Here is a 21,698-nt window from a genome sequence, read left to right on the forward strand (position 1 = left end):
CTGTTTTAATAGCTCAAAAGTTGCATTTTTTTTCAAAAGAAATAACATCAGCACTCCTGCATATCATATTTTATGGTTAAAAGTAGTGCATTACAGAATCTGTGATAAATTTTCGAACGAAACAAATCTCAAATTTGATATGTTTCTGTGGTTATAACGTATTAAAGTTCTATTATAAACTTGAAATACTTCTTGAGTTTTTGACATTATTAAAATCACAGAAAAAAGTTAGATCTATCACAATTATTTGATATTAGATAATTATTATAACTTAATTTTAATATCTAACGTTAAAATTAAAATAATAGTACTGAATTATTCATAATATTAACATTAATTTATTCAGATATGGGTAATAAAAGACTACCACAACTCTAAATATCGTATTATAAATTATTAAATATATTGTTTTAGAACTAAAGACTACTTGGAAGTTGAGTAAAAAGCAAAAATTTAAGAGACGGTTCTACTACTCCAACTTAAATCATAGCTCCACTGCCGATCAAACCATTCGTTATGGGACCACCAACTCCACCAGATCGTATTTTTATTTCCATATCTAGATCAAAATCATGCCCATTTTGCACGAGTACTTACTTTTTTTGGAGGACTTACTTTTTTTGACCGGTTATTCGGACAGGCAAGGACAGCATTCTGCTCAGATAGCAAACTATCCTAAAACATCTGTTTTTAGCTGCCCCAATATTCCCTCCAAAATACCAGTATTACAGTATTTCTTACCTGAAAAAACCCGCACCACGGGATCCATATAAAGGGAATATATGAACATTTCAACATGACTAGACAGAACCTGCTTTCCTTTTGGATACTTTACAAAAATGGTTCATGAAACATGCTATTTGAGCTACACATTCAAGAGATCAGGATATTAAATGAATAAACGGTTCACAGATATCAAGCGAAAGAGAGTTTTCTGTAGGTACAATCTACCCACACCCGAGAACAATCTCGTTTTGAAAGCTAACCATTGATTTCTACAGCCAAGGTAGATCTACATTACTATGTCAATATTTGAGATAGGCCTTACGTTTCTCCAAGATACATTTTATACATTTATCCAAAAAAAAAAGGAGGCGGTAGTCAATCGGAAGTCGTTTCAAGTTTCAGAACTCCTAAATTAGTAAAGCTATAGCAATCAAGTAAAGCTTTTTCTCAAAGGTGAGGTAGAAACTACCCACATCCAAGGACAATCTTGTCTGGAAAGGTTTCAATTAACTTGTACAACCAAGGTACAACAGCATACAACATTTGAGGCTTGTCTGCTTTGTTCTCCAGTATAGCACATTCACCGAAAAATGGTAGTCTCATCTTTCCAATTTTAGAATAGTCCTAAACTAGTAAGATATGGCAGTCATCTAAACCTTGACTCATTTTTGTTACTTAATTTGCAAAGCCGTTTTATTTTCTATTCATTATCAAATTAAAATATAAAAAGGTAAACTGACAGGCTAAAGTGTACATGCATTGAAGCCAACCGAGGACTGCAAAAGAATTGACCAACCTTTTCTACCCAGACTCTATTGAGATTTTAGAATTGTCTCTGCTGAGTCTTCGAAATATACTAATATTGGTAAATTAAAAAAGCTTTCAAATATGTTTTAAAATATCAAAATCAGTCTATTTTGTAGGCACGGTAAAAGGGCAGGCACAAAAAACCGAGCAAAGAATCCAAATTCAGTCAATGATGGAAGCCATGGAGAATGTATAATAACAGAAAAGACTGCAAAAACAAATTTAAAACGACAGGATCATAGACTGGAATCAAATCTCGAAAGAATTTGATTGAGTGTGTTTCACATAGTCCTTGAACTGAAATTTTTATTGGAAGCAACATCGGTTTAATTAAAAAAAAAAAACCTCATGCAACGTGTTTCAGAAGTTCAAAAAACAGAACAAAATTATGAAATATATATTAAAAAAAAACTCAGCACAATATCATTGGATTGATGGTGAACATAAACACATACATTGAGAAACATGAGTGAAAATTGACTGAGTATCTGAAGTGATGGACAGACAGAATAAGCAAAGAAAATGACACGTTATAGCATCATGGCAGCACCATAACGATAATTTAACAGCATTGAGTTATTTTTTAGTCCCCTTATGGTGGCATCCCAACCCAATTCGCGACCGTCTTCTTTCACTAAATTTTAAAATACGTATGCGCATGTCATCCCTAAGAAATGAATTCTACTAACAAATAAAACTCAATTCCATTCTAAAAAACAAATAAACATGAAATCAACATGCTCGTCAAATGAATCACAACGAAAAGAACAAGATTGGCCAATAACAAACAATATTAGGCGTTTAGGACAACATGGAACAGGAGCATAGCAAAAAACACAATGTTTAATTAGAAGAAACAACTCAGGAAGTATGGCACATAGCCCGACAATCAAACCTAAGCGCCATCTACATTCAACATAGGAAACAAGCAGCAGGAAAGTTTTACCGCAAATTGCAAATTTGATATTCCACCAAATCGGAAACAGGAATAAAGACTAGGTTCACACTGTAAAAAACTGGATGCAAAGGACCATCAATGCCTTCAACACTGACAATGATGAGAAAGGACTTGAACTTGAATATACTTACAAAAATTGCAGGACCAAGATGCTACCTAAGATTTAAAAATGAAATAAGAATCAGATTCATTTTGCAATTTTAATCCATACCACAAGCTTAACAGAACAATAGTTTCTGAATTTGAATTGCTCACCGTCAAACGGATTTGCTTCAAGAACATAGCCAAAGACATCCAGTGGAATTGCCTCCAACATGACCCGCCATGGATAAGATGCAACACAAGTTTATTAGGATATGTGTATGGGTAAATTCAAGGAAAAAAGTATTATAAATAACACAAGACAACAGATGGAAAGGCATGCTCAAGTACAATTCAAGAAAAAAATATCCACACACCTAAGTCATGACTAAAAATAAAAAGAAATATGCGGAAAAAGCTATTGCTTGGGAATTCGACCATTTATACTGAAACAATTTAAAAGGCAGTAAAAACTAGGCGTATGGCCTAGTGGCACATGTATCTAGAATCGGAAGCAAGTTCAACACTGACCACTTCCCTCCCCTTAACTCATGTACCCAGCTAACAACAATAATTAACGTGAGTAGCTCAAACAGCACCAATAACCACTGATTCTCCTCATAAAAAAAATTGACAGCTCAAGCTCATTGAAATAAGTTCCTACTCGAATGTGGTAGTTATTCTATTACCACTGTTAATGAAAATGGAAATCATAACTCATTCCAGCACGGTGAAATTAATCTCCCAATAAACAAGCCAAGGTACCTTCTCCTGGGTTCCTTTTAAGCATCTAAGCATGAAGGGATGCCTCAAACCAGTGATATGTGTCCTGAATGAGAAATTAAATTAGAATCTCCAGAATCCAAGGAATATATATTAATTGACAGTAATAATGAAAGCCAAGGGTGAAAAGAATATAATCTATGCAAATAGTATAAGCAAAACAAAATAAAAGTTACATAAAATAGGAAAGAGTAAAGAAAGAATAAGCCAGCCTATAAAAAAAATTCAAAATTAAACTTTCCGAGAATGTAATTGGAAGAGGAACGTTTGAAGTACAAATACAGCTACACTAAAGGAAACTGCCATTGGCAAGTTGTCTTACAATAGAAACAGTACATTCCACTGAAAGAACCGCCAGTAAAGTGTACGCCTGTAGAGAGACATCACCCTTTTTTCACTTCAACATGCTGACAACTGTGATGACACTCCTTGGGCCATACACAGAAGATAGATAGTGCCAAATAAAATTAGAACCTCAATATCAATTGGATCATTATGTACAAATATCAGTATATCATTTTGGGAGTCAATTTCAGCAACATTGTTCACTTGCCAGTGATGAATGGGTGGTTCAGAGCTTGTGACACTGTCAGCCTCTTGTCTGGATCCAGGACAAAAACTTTTTCCAAAAGATCCCTAAAGTTGGCCAACATTTTTGGATCCTCCCCGGAAGAGCCAGTGATAAGTGTTCCAATATCTTTTGGCTTAATGTTGAGAATCAGCCGCTTTATGGCCTATTAAGGAATAATTATAGCATCATTATTCAAACTCGTCAAAAAACCCATTCACAATTGATAACAGACCAGCTTGAAATGCAATCTAAAGTCTGGCTTACCTTTTTTGTCACAGGATCTTCCTCGGTTGCAAGAAAATTCAGGTCCTGATCAAAATGTTGTTCAGTAAATGCTCCCTGCAAGGAAGATAGTCAAAAAATAAGTGGATATCATTAATAAGAATAAATTTATTTACACCAAAAGTTGAATTGAGGTACAGCCACATAAAAGGAGTGATTTAGGAAGTAAGTCAAAATAGATACACAATATCAAACGTGTATCAAGTATTGAAATAATTCATACATACTCAACAATCAAACTGTGGCTGGGCACTAATAAAAAATAAATAAATAAAATAATAAATGTATACCTTTCGTAGCATCTTCTTTGGAAATGGGCCCTTCAGTTCCATGTGAAGTCGCAGCATGTCATTGTTAGTAAGCCCAGGGAAAAGAACCTTACCTACATATAACTCATACAAACAACAGCCTACAGACCAAATATCCAATGGATGATCATATGCCAAGCCAAGTACTGCATACAAACATTCAAAAGCCCAAACAGTTGGCAACCATCAGACATTCAACAAGAAAAAAGCAGTTAGGAATGAAAAATCATAAATACAATGAATGGAACTTACTTATTTCTGGGGCACGATAAAAACGACTCACAAGATATGGTGTAACTTCATTTTTACCAGCAAACATTGCATTACCAAAGTCACAAAGCTTCAAAACATTTTTAGCCTCATTTACCTAGTCAGAAGGGAAAATTGCAGATATAAAAGTTAGACTATAGATTTTTTTCTTGAAATTAGGAAACCAAACTATGAAAAATTTATAAAAGCAATAGTATTTTAGAGCATACCAACATATTATCTGGCTTTATGTCACAATGAAGAACACCACAGTTCCGGAGATGCTTCAAGGCAATAAAAAGCTGTTTTGCGTATGCTCTCACAGCTGTTAGCCTAAGGCCAATATTGCGACCAAACTTCTTTAAAACCTCACGGAGATTCATATTAAGAGATTCAAAAACTAAACAAAGATGATTCCTGTATCTAAAACTTGAAAGGAAACGAACACAATGACGTTTATCATCTGGATCTGCACCTACTAATTTCTTCAATATGACCAATTCATCCATACCAGCCTTGTACCTAGGCACGTTACATATGTAGAACAGTGAGAAAAAAATAAAAATAAAAAACTACCCAAAAGAAAAAAGCTCACTGATGATTCCCAAGAAACAAACATCACTCACATGGTGTCATTATTACGAATTATTTTTATTGCTACTTCCTCTGGCTCACCATTTCCCACCTTCAGATTCTTTGCCCGAACAACTGTTGAAAAGACACCCCTCCCGTGTGCAGCAGTGACTTCATACCGGCCATCAAGTATTTCACCAATTCGATAGCCTGCATAACAACGTCACGGCATAAAACAATGAACAGAAAAACAAATATTTCAGAGAAATTCCAACAATTCCAAGAAAATCTGATGACGCCCAAAGATTCTACCACATGTTAACAGGTTTCAAGAACAGATCCGTTATAAATGCCACACGTAAATAAAGATGTGTAACATGCTATTGTCAAAACAGACCACTCTTGATCTATTTCAACTTGGTGGGTGGGTGTGTGTGTGTGGGTGGGGGGGGATTCCATTAATGTATTGATTATCTCCAGTCATTCTTTCCAAACACAACAAAATTAATGTTTTGATATAAAAAATCAATGCTGTTACACTTTTGAAAGAACAAATATAAAGACATGTTAACAATAGCCAACCAATAAACAAGTTATGTAAAAACAACTAATAACGTTTCTGGCAAAGAAGCCAAAAAAATTCGTCAAACTCTCAGGCCTCAATACAACAATTCAAAAGAACGTTATGAAAACAGATACATAAAATCCAACGAATTACTTACTGTAGTATCCCTCTGCATCATCCCAGTTATCATGTAGGCCAACCCTTTCAATCATTAAACCATCACCTTTTCCCTGAAAAAGAAGGTAGTAAATCTTAATAGTTAAGATAAGAGCAAAAATATGAATAAACAATTATGGTTTAACGTTTCAAGTCAAGAAAAAAATACTGACATAATTCCAGAAGCAACTGCAATAAGTGTAGTGAAATTGTAAAATTGTATCGAAGAATGTATGTGATGAAAAATATAAAGAAACCAGCTATATGTGATGAAAAGATATCACACTATAGTACATTCAGTGTCTTAACACTCGACTATGAAGTAATATACTACAATTCAGGTGCACACAGATACTACAAAATTAGAATAGTATGACCAAAACACTTACTGATTTTCGAACTCCCGTTGGTGTCTCCCCAAATATATCGTCACAGTACTTGTCCTCTGACCTTTCACTCTGTAAGCATAACAAATGAAATTAAAAAATCCACTAGATATATGTTTTTCCAACTTATAAAGTAATTTTTACTTTAAAATAAGGGCAGACCTTTGGAGTACCCTCTCCCAGGCCTCCAGCAAGAGATATCTTCTGAGAAGCAACAGTCACATTTTCAGGAGATTTTCCAACAGTAAATGATGGCTCCACATAATCGGCATCATCATTCTGACCATCATGTGCTTCAGAGGTTTCAGTTTGAATGTCTGTATCCTTGTCTAATAAGAGCACATTACAAAGTTACTTAAAGTAGTCCAAGTAGGAAGATAACAAGGGGGAAATGGAATAATGATCAACACTTCTAACATATCTTCTCTTCAATAAATCTTTTAATTTCAGAATTCAATATAATGGTAATAATATAATAAAAACATCAATTACTATCTAAAAATAGAAAAATGGTCACGTGAATCTTCAGGTGCGACCCAAACATGCAATGTTAATTTTAATATTTCATCCGCTCCAATGCTTCTTTTACATGATATATATATATATATATATATATATATATATAGAGAGAGAGAGAGAGAGAGAGAGAGAGTTAGAGACACAAATACTCAAAAATATTTTTGATGAAAAATGTTTTGAAAACCCCCAAAAAATTTAGGGGTGGGGGGTTCCCTGTGGATTCATCCATAATTGTGTTGTTGAAAAAGGTTAATTTCCTATGCAAGAATTAAGATACCAAGTAAGCATTTAAAGATCAAAATGACAACAAGAAGACTATAGATGAAGACAGAATTAAACTTGTGACCAAAGGTAATTTAACTGATACTATCAACCCATCATACAGATCAATAAAGAAATGAGGAAAACAATACCTTTTCGTTCATTTCCAACCACTTCTACTTGCTGATGCTGCTTCTTGTATTTCTCCATTATTGCTTCCCTTCTTCTTCTACTTTCTTCTTTGATCCTGTTGAGATCTTCCTCTTCTTGGTCAGGTAAGTGCAATGTATCCTCCTCTAAGTCATCTGGTTCAACCTCACTGCTGCATCCAATATACATATAAACAAAATAAAAATTAAAAAAAAAATGTTGAGTGCATTGTTTCAAAAATAACTAAAGGTGATAGAAAAGTAGAGAAAAAATGTGTATAGAAGACGATGGGATTTAGTCAATGAAACATACCTTGTTAGTTTGCTTTCACCCACTTCTGCAGTACTTCCCCCCCTTGAAGTATAATCCTTTACAGGATTACCAGGATTTATTTTTCTATCCCAATGGTAATCATTTTCTTCATGTCTCGAATGTTTTCTATATTTATCTCCATTGTCATTACCATCTTCATGACGCACATGCCTATCTTTACCATTTGCAGTGTCTCTATCCTTGTGCCTATATCTATCATCTCGCCTTGCCCTCTCCTTAATATTATCCCTTTCTCGATTCTTATCATCCCTTTCATTCTCCAGGTCTCTATCTCTCTTAGCATCTCTTGTTCTGTCCCTACTCCTATCTCTTTCCTTTTCCCTTCTCATATCCCTCTCAAACACCGTCTCCCAGCTCCTATCTCTTTCCTTTTCTTGCCTCCTGTCCCTATCCTCCCTTTCCCTGCTCCTATCTTTTTCTACATCCCTTTTATATCTCTCACGGCTCCTTTCACGTTCCTTTACCCTTTGACGGTCCCTCTCAATCTCCTTACCCCTGCTTGTTTCCTCTTGTTTTTTTTCTCTGTACAAGTCTCTATCCCTACTCCTATCTCTATCATGGGCATCGCGATTGTGATATCCACTACTGTATTCCCTTCTATCATCTACCACACTTCCATGACCATGTTCCCTTCCACGTGCCCTCACTCTTTCCTCATCATAGTCATATTCAGAGCGCCTTCTCTTGGAATGAACATATTCATCTATGACACTACGAGAACGAGACCGGTCTCTTGTATGACCAATTGATCTTGATCGACTTCTATATCTGCCATGAGAAGGAGAACTTCCTGATATTCTACCTTTGTCTCCACCACTTTCGGATGACGAATTCCTATGGAAATGTGTTTTCCTAACATTAGCCTCCAGTGCATCAAAGTCACCTTTTAGTTTCTCATTCCCTTTAAAATGTCCAAGCTCACCATTCCGCCACTTATCTGCCCTGGAAGATTTAGGATTCAAATAACCATTGTCCAGACCATCTGTAGCATGTTTTCCATCTTGAGTCTCAGCACTTAAACGATTAGGAGAGACACCATCTGTATTGGTTGCAGGACTAATAAATTTATCAATCCTGATGTCCTCATTAGTTTCTGAATTTACAGTGAGGTGTCCCTGTTCAGCACAAATGAAAAATTGAGTGCACATGCAGAAAACTAAAGTGCTGGAGGTGATGCCAAATGAAATAAACAGTGCCGTAAAATCAGTCCATGAGCAAAATTAAATTTACAAAACTCATAACCAGCTCTTACAAATTAACTGTAAGCCACCAGTCTTCACTGAAACGCCTAGAGAGACTTCTTTTGCAATTCACTCATGTTCGTGTAGTGCAACCAGGTTCTTACATATCTATGAGACACTGACAGTGTACTATACCAAAGCTCTCAGGAATTAAAAAAAAAATACTCATTATACGTCCGAAAACAACGAATCGCAGTGCTCTGTTTGGTCATCGAGAGGAAGTGAGATACACCGAAACACCTAAAATACTGAGACAGGAAAACCATTCGCAACCAAGAAACAGAATTACGAAAAGGGAAATTTATTTCAAATCTACTCCAATGGCCTCTACTTTCTCCGAGACCAAACAGATATCACGTTTATTGATACACAAAAATGAAAGCAAGTGAACTAAAACAAAATAAACGAAATCAATCTCAACATACCGAATTTTGATTATCGGATTGAACATCTCGATCTCCAGTCACCTTGATTTCACCAGGTTCGACATCAGATTCAGTCTCTTTTTTCCCTACCTCGCTATCGAGAGCTTCGTCGTCGAGGATCTCTCCTTCCTCCACATCGTCCTCCTGTGCATGTCTATGCGGAGTTGGAGAAGGAACAGCAGCAATTGTTCGATCGTCGAATTCAATATCTTCATCGCGCTTTTTGTTCCCGTGGCGGTGGCGATGGCGGTGGCGGTGCTTGTGGCGCTTCGAGGATCTGTCCACATCCTCCGGGGAGGGTGATCGGCGATGCTTGTGACGCGAGTCACGGGCATCGGTAGCCATGATTGGATGAGAAGTTAGGGTTAGGGTTTTTTGTGTTCGTTCTTGTATAGGAAGCTACAATGGCAGGAGAGCGAAAGATAATAGCACGCGCGGAGTTTCGGTATTGGATCAGATTGAAGGACCTGACCTACAAGTACAACTAGTTAATTTGTACGTGCTTTCTAAGCGCGTCTACTTGTAGACCTCTCTAAGTAATCCTTCAGATTCCTTTATTATCTTTCATTTCTTTTTTCTTTTTTTTTATGGCTGAATAAAAGCATAATAAATTAGCAAGTTTAATTATTCTGAGTTATTTGACAACTAATGGGTTCTTCAGTGAACTGTAAAAGTATATAATATATATATAATATAATATACAATATAATTTTAGAATGTTTATATACGGTTATTTTACTATATCAATAAATTCGTAGTATTTGTATATTTTGAGTATACATATATATTATTGAACAAAATATTTGTTTTTTTTAATTTCATCCTCTAAGTAATTATTTATTAACTTTATTTTTTAAGGAACTTTTTTAATTTAATATTTTTTTAAATTTGACCATTTTTAACTTAATATTTTTAAAAATGAAAATAACTATCTATAATAAAAAAATACGTACAAAAAAATTATAAAAACTATTTATATTTACTTTATAATTAAATTTTCTTATTTTTAATCATAGAAAAAATTGAAGCACGTGTTTTCTAGTTACTATGCAAAATAATTTTGTTTTATTTTACTTTCAATAGATTTTGTACTTTTTTCATATTTATATTAGGGTTAAATATGTTTTTCGTCTAGTATCATATACGATTTTGGGTTTAGTTCCTACTCGAAACTTTTGTTTCTTTTAATTTTAAAATTTGTATTGGTGTTAGATTTCTTTGTAAGGTGACTAAGGGCAAAGTTGTTTTTAACTTTTTGAAATCAGATTTAAGTGATGTGTCCCGTATGTTTTCATTTATGAAATCAGATTAGGACTTCTTTATGTTTGAAAATAATTAGGGTTCTTAGTAAAAATCAAAAGTCCGACAATAGCAGCAACACACATCTCTCCCTCTCCCACCAAATTCTGAATACATTAGTTCAACCCACGATTCAATTTCTACCCCTTCTTAATTCCCTCGGGATTCAATTACTTCCATGGCCATCACCATGAGTCCACCATGGACAACTCCTACAAAAGGGTAATCACAACGATCTCCCTACACTAATCTTCTTCACTAAATCAAAATCATCATGGAAATCTGCAGAAGAAAAATCCAATCGAATGCAAAGAAACCATAAAACCCCAAATTACACTCGAGAAATCGCACGTCATAATCTTCTTCGCACCTTCGTACCTGAATAGCAAATTACAGAAATCAACAATCCAAATCGTGAAACCCTAACTCGCGAGACATCTTCCTCCTTTGCGCCACCATTCAAAGAATCTCCTTCGTCTTAACCACGCCATGAAAGCATTAAACGGCTCCCTCATCTCCTTCAACCTTCGTCCAAGCCATTACGCTTACCGCAACCTGCGCGAAGCAACCTCCATCTCTCGACGCTTCTTTGTCTTCTCCGTTCAACTTCGCGCAAATCGCATATGTCTTCAATCAAACACTTTTATGTGAACCTGTCTTCAATCATTTATGAAATCAGATTAGGGAATTTTTATGTTTGAAAATAATTAAGGTTCTTGGCAAAAAGAGTAGTAAAAGAGAGAAAAAAAAAAAAAAACGTGGCACAAAGTTATCAGGGAAAGTGGCATCATACAAGTTTTAAAACTAAAAGGACTAAAAAGAACAAAAGTTTTGAGTAGGGACTAAACCCAAAATCATGTGATGCTTAAGGAACGAAAAACATATTTAACTATTTATATTAACTTATTTTTATGTCAAAGCTTGTTTTCATTATGTCATGATAATAATTTTTTGGAATATTTACTTAATATTTTTTATTTAAATTACTTTTTAAAATATCTTTGAATTTTATAAATATCTTTTAGTTTATAAAATGGTGATATTTAGAGGTAAGAAAATTTTTATGTTATATCATTATATTATGTTATATATATATATATATATATATATATATATAAAGTATATAAATAAAATAAAATAACAAGTCTTTCATGTTAGGTGCCTTTTATATTTCTCATATTTTTAAAAATCTCATAAACACATACATTTTAGTAACCAAAATTATTTTTTATTCTTTTTTTGTTAAAAAGATGTCAAATTTTTGAATAGGCTAGATTTATATTACATCTATATAATAAGTCGAATCCTTACAACAGGTTATATATATATTTCTCTCTTAAGATCTTAATCATTGATGTCGTCTATAAAAACTACAAGAAACTTATCTAAAAAAGTTAAAATATCACGTTCATATAGTTCATGTGCAAAATTGAAGCGTTAATCACACCAAAAGACATAATTATATACTCATAATGCTTGTATCTGGACCTTAAGGCAATCTTTTGCACATCTTTTGCCTTAACTAGAATTTAATGATATCTAAATTGAATATTCATCCTTGAAAACACCATAACTACATGCAATTGATCCATCAAATCATTAATCCTTAACATATGATAGTTTTTAATTATTAACTCGTTCAACTGTGTGATTCACACACAACCTAAAATTACCACATTTCTTCTTCACCAACAACACAAGTGCTTCCCAAGGTGACACACTTGATATGATGAACTACTTTTCCAACAACTATTCAATATGTTTTTTCAACTCCATCAACTCAGTTGGGGCCATATAGTGAGGATATTGATGCTAGCTCTACTTTTGATACTGAATCAATAGAAATGTTAACTTTTCGTTAAGGAGACAACTTTGACACTTCATTTTGAAAATACATCCTCCAACTCGTTTACAAATAAGATATATTAACTTATATTACCTTTCTCAACTTTCAACTGAATTAAGATGATAAAACATTGTGATCCTTCGTTGGCTTTTTGCCACACCTGATGAGACGACAACAACCTTGACTCCCCTAAACTAGGAAACAACAACTTCTTTTAACTATAATTAATAAGAATGTGATTGACAGATAGTCAATCAATTACCAAGATCACATCCAAATCCTGTATAGACAGACACATAAGTTTGTCATTGAACTTATGTCTCTCTAGTACCATCGAATATCTAGCACACAACGCAAACATCTTAACCAAACCGGAAGTTGGATAAATATTATAAGAGACATCAGGCTCTGTAGAAGCAATGCAAAATCGAGAGTATCTCTTGTTGGACTCCAATTGCATTCTACATAATCTTACTTTCGACTATCACAAATTGTTCGCATTTCACTGCAAAATATATTATTTTCACCATACTTGTGAGAATTGTGTCAAAGTTTCGTATATTTTTGTTTTTGTAAAACTAACTTTCTAGTTAGATTTATACTTTCCTGTTTTGCAAAGTGCGTTTGTAAATCTTTAAACTCAGATTCAGTTTTTGGTAAATTATTTTGTATTACATGAAAAATTCAATAACATTTATTACAGTGTTTTAGATGTTTTTGACTAGTACGATAGGAAAGATTTTTTATTTTTTTCGAAAATTTCTTTATCAATTTTCTAATGACAAATATGTGATTAGAATTTGTTAAAAATGTTGGGAGGTAAAAGATTAATTAATGTTGGATTGTAGTAAAAAAAGAAAAATGATGTATTTACTGAAAGTAATGACAAAAAAATTTCACAACTAATAATTAAATTATAAAATTATATAATTATATAATTATATAATTAATCGTGATCATAAGTAAGGAAAGTAATTGGACAAAATAAGAATTACATTATTTAACACTCATATTACCTATTGAAAGAAAAATTAACGATAAATACTCAATTGTGTTTCAATATTTCAATATATCATAAAATTTTAAAGGAAGCTCAGTTCAAAGTTTCCAATTTTATAAAAAAATCAAATTTAATTAAATATAAAATAAAATAAACGACAAAAAGTACGGGGTTATTTTGGTTTGCTTTGCCTTAGTAAAAAACTGGACTACACTAAGTGGTGTTTTCCGTCAAGTGATATGGTATTTTTTGGGAGACCACGGGATCGATTTTCCTGAAATAAAAAAACGAGACTTGTGAAATATTTGAAACGTGGAATGGATTTGATGGACTGAGTGAGGAAATAAAGAAACGAGGAAGAAACTTCAAAGTGGAAGTAATGTTATTTGGATTAAGAAAATAGGAGGAAAAAAAATAAATAAATTTGTGAGTTATTTAATTAATATTAATATAATAATTAAAATTTATCTTTTGACTGATAATTTTCTAGTTATCTTTAAAATGAATTTAACATTTACATTTTTTCAATAATTGTAACTTGCATATATAGTTAAATCATTATTTTCATCATCTGAATATGTGTTTTTAAAAGAATTACGAATTAGAATGATATTATTATCGTGTATAATAATGTAAAAAAAATATTAAAAAAATGAAAAATAAAATGAAATAAGAAGAACTTTTAAATAAATCTAAGTAAATATAGGATTAAGCTGCACTGGGTTTTAGATCAATTCGATTCAATTTATTTTTGATTTCACTTTACTTGAATTTAGATTAATTAGATTTGACTTGAACGACTCAATTTTATTTAAGTTTGAATCAATTCAACTTGATTTAAAATTCTACCAACTTAATTTAATCTAAACCTAAATTAATTTAAATAGACTTTAATTTAACATCGAGTTAATTTGACTTTGTATTAATTTAACTATTTCAAACTTTGAAATGATATAAACATATTAGATATTAAATTTTGAATATCTAAAATCTAAAAAATATTTAATTTATATCTAGTTGAAATCCAAATAAGTAAATGAAATTAAAAATCCAAAAATATATTTTAAAATTTAAAATAAATAAATTTAAATAAGCTTAAATTAATATGAATTCAAATAACTACGAATTGAATTTCACTGACCCTTTATCATCTTTTTGGTAAAAATTACATAAATAAATTCAGTATTAAATCGCTCCAACTTCCATATAAAAGAGAAGTAAATGTAAAGTAATATAAAAAGAAAAATATTTTTTAATACATTTAAATCTTTTATATTCATTTTGATATTATCCTTATTTATTTATTTTTTTTCTTAAAAATATAAAAAAATTTATACTTTTATAATATTTTACTTTTTTTTTTATGTCAAATAAATATAAAAGTACGTAAAGTATGTTAGTATCATTACTCGTATAAAAATAGTAAGCGAAATCAAAATTACCGTTTTATCGTACTGATGGAAAACGGAAGTAATTCACGTACAAGAATATAATAACTCCACAACTATCTTACAAGAAGAGACAGTGATTAGTTCAAGCAGCGTATGTACACGTTGGCCTCACCAATTACAGTATATTTTAAGTCTGCAATGGGTGGCTTGGCTTGACCAAACACACACTTTGACTTAAAAAAATGTTTACTCACCTATCACACCCCCATCCACCTACCTTGCTTTCAAAAAAACTTTCAACCCAGCCCATGGATTTCATCACAAACCATGGGTCACCAACCTCATCACGACTAATATATAAACCTTTTCTTTCTACTCTAAGTATCTCACTCTTCCATTAACTTCAATCCTACAAACACAAACATGAGTTTTCAAATCAAGAAACCAATATTTTCAGCTGTCGTATCAGTATTACTCATTTCAATTACAAAACTCTTCCATTCTTATTTCTCAATACCATTCTCACCATTCAATGTTTCCATTCCTATTGCCACGACCCTTTCTGTTCTAATCATATGCAAATTTTTCTTAACTTCTAAAACCCACTCTTCCACTCCCCCTGGTCCTCTATCAGTTCCTATATTTGGTAACTGGTTGCAAGTTGGCAACGATCTCAACCACCGTCTTCTAGCGTCAATGTCACAGACCTATGGTCCTGTGTTCCTACTCAAACTAGGTTCCAAAAACTTGGTTGTGGTCTCTGATCCCGAGCTCGCCACCCAAGTGCTCCATTCACAAGGTGTGGAATTTGGCTCGCGCCCACGAAATGTTGTGTTTGATATCTTCACTGGGAACGGCCAAGACATGGTTTTCACTGTTTATGGTGACCACTGGCGCAAAATGCGCAGAATCATGACGCTGCCATTCTTCACCAACAAGGTTGTCCACAACTACAGCAGCATGTGGGAGGAGGAGATGGACCTGGTGGTGCGTGACCTCAACCTGAACGAGAGAGTGAGGAGCGAAGGCATTGTTATCAGAAAGCGGCTTCAGTTGATGCTATACAATATCATGTATAGGATGATGTTTGACGCCAAGTTTGAGTCACAAGAGGACCCTTTGTTCATTCAGGCCACGAGGTTTAACTCCGAGAGAAGCCGTTTGGCACAGAGTTTTGAATACAATTATGGGGATTTTATACCATTGCTCAGGCCGTTCTTGAGGGGGTACCTAAACAAGTGCAAGGACTTGCAATCTAGGAGGCTTGCATTTTTCAACACCCACTACGTTGAGAAAAGAAGGTAATTAATATATTTATCAGCCTCAAGTTTTGATATAGGAAACACTGAATTTACTCTCCCAAAGATACAACATCCATCCCATTTAGACAAATTACTATGTAGTCTTCAAGATAATACTTACGATTCTATATCCAACATGGTTGATATATATAAATTCCATTTGATAACTTCTTTATATTCTGTTTATAATGCGAGTCTTTGCTGGTGTATTGCTCTGCAGACAAATAATGGCTGCCAACGGGGAGAAACACAAGATCAGCTGTGCTATTGATCACATCATAGATGCACAGATGAAGGGAGAAATCAGTGAAGAGAATGTGATATATATAGTAGAAAACATCAACGTTGCAGCAATCGAGACAACATTATGGTCCATGGAATGGGCAATAGCAGAGTTGGTTAATCATCCAAGCGTTCAAAAGAAGATACGTGATGAGATATCAGAAGTGCTTAAAGGGGAGCCAGTGACGGAATCAAACCTACACGAGCTCCCATACTTACAAGCAACTGTGAAAGAAACACTGAGACTTCACACCCCGATTCCTCTCTTGGTGCCCCACATGAACCTGGAAGAAGCAAAGTTAGGAGGGTACACTATACCAAAGGAGTCCAAGGTGGTGGTGAATGCTTGGTGGCTTGCGAACAACCCATCATGGTGGAAGAATCCAGAGGAGTTCAGGCCAGAAAGGTTTTTGCAAGAGGAGTGTGCAACAGATGCTGTTGCTGGAGGAAAGGTTGATTTTAGGTTCGTGCCATTTGGTGTGGGGAGGAGGAGTTGCCCTGGAATCATACTTGCATTACCAATACTTGGACTTGTGATAGCAAAAATGGTGTCAAATTTTGAGCTGAGTGCTCCAAAAGGGACAAAGATAGATGTAAGTGAAAAAGGAGGGCAATTCAGCTTGCACATTGCCAACCACTCCACTGTCTTGTTCCATCCAATTAGAACCCTGTGATTTCAGTCCCAACAAGCACTTGGCTTATCAACAGTTCTTAAATCTACAGTTGCTTAATTTCCAAGAAGCATTTGTCTTTCTTTCTACTTCAATTGTATACACTATAGTGCCTGCAATGTTCCTCCATAAGACAGTTTGAATTTGTTGTTGTTCTTATCACTATTCAAAAGTATAAAGCATTTTTTTTGTAACCTGTCATATATAACTTTGTTCCTTTTTTGTAACATTTTTCTGCAGTAGTTTTTACTTTACGTGTTTTATTTGCGTACTTTGTTTTAATATAAAAAGGTACGATTCGTGAAAGCCTTGATCCTTTTCACCAACCCATGCCTATCTGGGACACCAAATTTCTTTCAGATCCAAATTTGTTCAACAAATTCGTGGTTATGTCGGATAGTGTTCGTCCAACTCATACATTTTTTGTGGTCCTCAGCTTTTTGTTTCAACCATCAACTTCATTATGTTCTTTCACTGCTTCACTTCCTCTAGATCCCTCTGTACCAAACGCTGCACGCTTCTCGTGACTACATCAGCCAGAAGGAGAAAAAAGTTTTAATTTCGTGACTTCGCTTCAATTTTCTTCACTTTTTCAATCAATTTTAATTGTCTCAATTTTTATATCTATTAGAATTTAAAGCTTTTACACATAAGTTTTAGAAACAAAATATATAAACAGAAAAAGAAATCCAAAGAATGGAAATATACTTGTTATCATTACCTTGTTGAAAAACGTCGCAGATGAAGAATGTCAGAAAGAAGGGCGACATGAGGAAAGAAAAGAGATCAAGAGTGTCTCGCACTATTGAACAAGAAAAGAAAGAACGAAGAGATGTTTGTAAAGAGAAAAGAAAAGAAAAGAAGAAAATTGAATAAAAAATAAAAGAAGTGGATGTAGTGATAAAGGAGGATATAATACTAAAAATAAATATTTTTTATTCAAGTAAAGAAAACTCTTTCTGATTTTTACTTTTTTTTTTAATTAAGAAAATTTCAAAAGATAATTTATGTTATTTATTTATTTTCCAAAAATAAGGTTGTCACTTGGCGGGTTCATGTGCTCTTCCTTCGCTTCGCCACACCCACAGGCAACACTCCCTTCATTCTCTCTTCCTCTGTTCCATTCAGAAATGCTCTCTGCCTCATCACCATCATCGTTTCGTCCTTCGCAATGAATAAGATCACGCATGCACAGAGATTAACCGCACCAGTGGGGTCATTCAGACACAGTTTCCTAGAGAAGAGCAAAGAGAGGCTCCTTTCCAAGAAGGACCTTATTGGTCTCCATGACGAAGTCAATGAACGCCCGGAACAACGTTCCTTCCTCGACGCCCTCTCCGATCGCGTCGTTAGCTTCCACAACAGGTCCAAAGACATTGCCTCTAAGTTGTACCAGATGGGTCGCAATGATCGACGCAAAGTCGTCTTTGCGATCAAAGCTGGCTTGTCCTTAGCCATTGTCTCGCTTGTCATTTACATTGAGGAGGAACAGTTTAGCAAGTACTCTATCTGGGCAATCCTAACTGTTGTCGTCGTTTTCGAATTCAGCATAGGTATTACATACATTCTCAATGCCACCTTTATGAGTTTTCAAAGAAAATTTTGCATGCTACATCATTTTGATTAATTTCCACGTTTTATGTAATCAAACTTATATACTTTTTTCGAGTGTTGAAAAACACCACTGCTAGATGTCACTCTTACGAAAATTGGTCGAAATTATAAACAAGTGGTAGATTTAGACTACAGGATTATTTCTATAGTTTTGAAATAAATTGTTGTATGATGAGGATTGTGTTTATTGTCTCTACCAATCTCTACTTGATGGTTGAGTTTTATTGATGGCTTCTTAAGTAAAGATTGGTTGGGACGATTATGTGAGAAATGGTGGGACTATATAATACTTTTTGAAAAAAATTCATTTTGGCCTTTAATTATGTTGCTTGATGAAAATATTAACTTTTTGTTTTCCCTTTTTATTGTTGTGGTAATGTGGGAGTGTAGGTGCAACCCTGAATAAAGGTTTCAATCGGGCTTTGGGAACATTTTCTGCTGGAGTGCTTGCTCTGGGTCTTGCACAAGTATCCGTGTTCTTTGGTCGAGCTTTTGAGGAGATTTTTATTGTGGTCTCTATTTTTATTGCTGGTTGGGCGACATTCTTTTCATCTTTTTTGGTGAAAGCATTTTACTTTAGTTGATGGCAAAGTTGGCATGATGATATATGTGGATGTGTAGGATGACAGTGTTGTTGTGGTGTGCAGGGTTTATCGCGAGCTATGTGAGGCTGTACCCTGCGATGAAGCAATATGAATATGGCTTTCGTGTATTCTTGTTGACATTTTGTATTGTGTTAGTGTCTGGGAGAACTGGATTGCAATTTTTCTCAACAGCTTTTTACAGATTGCTTCTAATTGGAATAGGTGCCGGTGTAAGTTTGTCTGTGAATATTTGCATTTATCCCATCTGGTCTGGGGAGGATCTGCACAAATTGGTGGTGAAAAATTTCAACGGAGTTGCCGCATCTTTAGAAGGTTTTCCTCCTCCTTTCTCACTTGTCACTTGGATTCTGAAATATTAAAAGAATGCAAAACATTATATACAACATTAAAGTAGAATTTTAATTTCAGGCCTTTTAACATTATAAACTAAATTAAAAGTTACTTAAGATATTACTTTAAAGGGAGACACCACCAGAAAAAAAAAAACTTTTACAAAACTCAACGGTCTATCAATAAATCACAATCTATAATTGAATGAAATTTTGAGACTTCTTTAGGCTAACGTACTAGAAGCTTGTAAAAGTGTAGGTTTTGCTTAGTACTTTTCAGTTTGGTTACTTAATAAGGGTTTTCAGTGCTTGGTATTTGCGTTGGTTCCACATGTTTTTGGTCTGCTCTTGCTGCTGACTTTCTAGGTTGGTTCCTGTGGTACTTTCTTTAGGTTGTGTAAATGGGTACCTGCAATGCGTTGAATATGAGAGGGTACCATCCAAAATACTAGTTTATCAAGCCTCTGATGACCCTCTTTACCGGGGTTATAGAACAGCAGTGCAATCGTCAACTCAAGAGGAGTCTCTGGTATCCCTTCTTTCAAGACTTAAAAGCTAAAGAGTCAACATCTTACAAGTTCATTTTTGGTCTTGCAGTTAGATTTTGCACTATGGGAACCACCTCATGGTCCATACAAGATGTTCAATTATCCTTGGAAAAGCTACGTCAAAGTTAGTGGAGCATTGAGGCATTGTGCTTTCATGGTCATGGCAATGCATGGATGCATACTTTCAGAAATACAGGTGAAGTAAACATTTTGTTCTCCTATTTGTATTTTTTCACATCACACAATGGTTGTTTGCTTAATCTATCGTTTCTGCTTTCAGTCCTCTACAAGCACTCAGCAACATCTAAGATTACATGAACTTCACTTCCATGAAAATGATTACTGGCTGGTTTAGATAGTAGTTCTGCATGCCATTAATAAATTTCCCGTCTTTTTGGTACATAATTACAAATTTAAATGTATAGTGTGTTAACTATTTAAGTTCATGCACATTTAGTGGTTCACATCATCAACTAATTATAAATAATTTTGAATTGATTTGGAAAGTAATTATTATAAAAATGAATAGATTTATTGTGATTATATACCAGTATACATCTATATATACTATTTATGACACAGGCGCCTCCAGAGAAGAGACTGGCTTTCTTTGAAGAACTTCAGAAGGTTGGTATTGAAGGAGCTAAAGTATTAAGAACACTAGGAAGCAAAGTGGAAAAGATGGAAAGGCTGAGCAGCAGTGAGATCCTCTTTGATGTTCATGAGGCAGCGGAACAATTGCAGATGAAGATTGACAGATTGTCATTCCTCTTAGTCAACTATGAGAGCTGGGAAGCTGTGAGACTGCACAAGGAAAAAGAACATGAGAATTTGATGAAACGAGAGATCACTTCCCTGAATGAAATAAGAGATGATCCAAAACTTAACATAAAAATAGACCCTTCAACGCCAAGCAAGAGCTTATTGGGGCGCTCAAATTTATCTCACTGCTCAGAAGGGACGATACCTGAGCCAGAATCCAACGTGTATGAAAGTGCGAGCTCCTTAACTTTGGCAACATTTGCTTCAAACTTAATCGAGTTTGTTGCGAGGCTTCAAAATCTCGTGGATGAATTTCAAGATCTTAGTGAGAAGGCTAACTTTAGAGACCCCTTTGAAGTGGAACAACCGTTGTTGAACTAGGAGTTACAGTGCCCTTGTTTATTGATTGGAGGCCATCAAAGATGTCAAACAAAGATATTCTGTTTCACTTTTAAGAAATAACTTTGAAGTTGAAGCAGCATTCCTTTTTCTGGAAAAAGTGGGAGGATTCAAACTCAGTCCAAGATATCTCACCTTTATGTACTCTGTATGATTTAAAAATAACCATCTGTGATTTGTTTTGGTATGTGAATGTGTCTTTTCAAACTGCTGAAATTGTGCAATATGAGCTTCTATTTACCGAGATTAAACAAGAACTTGAGCTTGAGAAAAGGTT

General features: G+C 34.3%; 3 protein-coding genes across 11 annotated transcripts; 2 read left to right on the forward strand and 1 right to left on the reverse strand.

The window, feature by feature from the left end:
* Nucleotides 1-353: 353 nt before the first annotated feature.
* LOC124843214 (Protein kinase superfamily protein) lies at nt 354-9,851 on the reverse strand. Of its 9 annotated transcripts, none has more exons than XR_015781544.1 (16): nt 9,375-9,850; nt 7,688-8,823; nt 7,378-7,547; nt 6,608-6,774; nt 6,449-6,517; nt 6,061-6,133; nt 5,392-5,548; nt 4,996-5,287; nt 4,769-4,883; nt 4,499-4,662; nt 4,191-4,265; nt 3,678-4,089; nt 3,338-3,401; nt 2,747-2,798; nt 2,623-2,647; nt 354-741 (listed from the first exon to the last, which is right to left on the reverse strand). XR_015781544.1 is itself a non-coding variant. In XM_088096188.1 (12 exons), the coding sequence occupies exons 1-12, from the start codon at nt 9,717-9,719 to the stop codon at nt 3,901-3,903; spliced, it is 2,952 nt and encodes a 983-aa protein (XP_087952314.1). In that variant the 5' UTR covers nt 9,720-9,850; the 3' UTR covers nt 3,571-3,900. The 9 variants fall into 9 exon arrangements, 1 of the variants encoding a protein (XP_087952314.1); XR_015781543.1 differs by lacking the exon at nt 354-741 and adding an exon at nt 2,283-2,549; XR_015781542.1 differs by having other exon boundaries at nt 2,747-3,401.
* Nucleotides 9,852-15,287: 5,436 nt separating this feature from the next.
* LOC124843217 (cytochrome P450 CYP73A100-like) lies at nt 15,288-17,357 on the forward strand. Its single transcript, XM_047319909.2, has 2 exons — nt 15,288-16,211; nt 16,432-17,357. The coding sequence occupies exons 1-2, from the start codon at nt 15,334-15,336 to the stop codon at nt 17,165-17,167; spliced, it is 1,614 nt and encodes a 537-aa protein (XP_047175865.2). The 5' UTR covers nt 15,288-15,333; the 3' UTR covers nt 17,168-17,357.
* An 849-nt stretch (nt 17,358-18,206) lies between these two features.
* Nucleotides 18,207-21,608, forward strand: LOC124843191 (aluminum-activated malate transporter 4-like). The gene is made up of 6 exons (XM_047319853.2): nt 18,207-18,717; nt 19,169-19,309; nt 19,426-19,695; nt 20,105-20,241; nt 20,310-20,456; nt 20,843-21,608. The coding sequence occupies exons 1-6, from the start codon at nt 18,336-18,338 to the stop codon at nt 21,401-21,403; spliced, it is 1,638 nt and encodes a 545-aa protein (XP_047175809.1). The 5' UTR covers nt 18,207-18,335; the 3' UTR covers nt 21,404-21,608.
* Nucleotides 21,609-21,698: the final 90 nt, after the last annotated feature.

Source organism: Vigna umbellata, chromosome 8 (genome assembly GCF_029865625.1).
Source record: "Vigna umbellata cultivar VRB3 chromosome 8, Vumbellata_1.0, whole genome shotgun sequence".
Taxonomy (NCBI): domain Eukaryota; kingdom Viridiplantae; phylum Streptophyta; class Magnoliopsida; order Fabales; family Fabaceae; genus Vigna; species Vigna umbellata.

Excerpts from the sequence above, each read along its gene's own strand:
- LOC124843214 (XM_088096188.1), bottom strand. The coding sequence starts at position 9,719 with ATGGCTACCGATGCCCGTGACTCGCGTCACAAGCATCGCCGATCACCC. Across the intron at positions 5,549-6,060 it reads TGATGCAGAGGGATACTACA|GCTATCGAATTGGTGAAATA; the intron begins GTAAGTAATTCG and ends GTTGTTATGCAG. Across the intron at positions 4,266-4,498 it reads CAAAGAAGATGCTACGAAAG|GGAGCATTTACTGAACAACA; the intron begins GTATACATTTAT and ends TCTTCCTTGCAG.
- LOC124843217 (XM_047319909.2), top strand. The coding sequence starts at position 15,334 with ATGAGTTTTCAAATCAAGAAACCAATATTTTCAGCTGTCGTATCAGTA. Across the intron at positions 16,212-16,431 it reads CACTACGTTGAGAAAAGAAG|ACAAATAATGGCTGCCAACG; the intron begins GTAATTAATATA and ends ATTGCTCTGCAG.
- LOC124843191 (XM_047319853.2), top strand. The coding sequence starts at position 18,336 with ATGAATAAGATCACGCATGCACAGAGATTAACCGCACCAGTGGGGTCA. Across the intron at positions 18,718-19,168 it reads CGTTTTCGAATTCAGCATAG|GTGCAACCCTGAATAAAGGT; the intron begins GTATTACATACA and ends GTGGGAGTGTAG. Across the intron at positions 20,242-20,309 it reads CAACTCAAGAGGAGTCTCTG|TTAGATTTTGCACTATGGGA; the intron begins GTATCCCTTCTT and ends TTGGTCTTGCAG.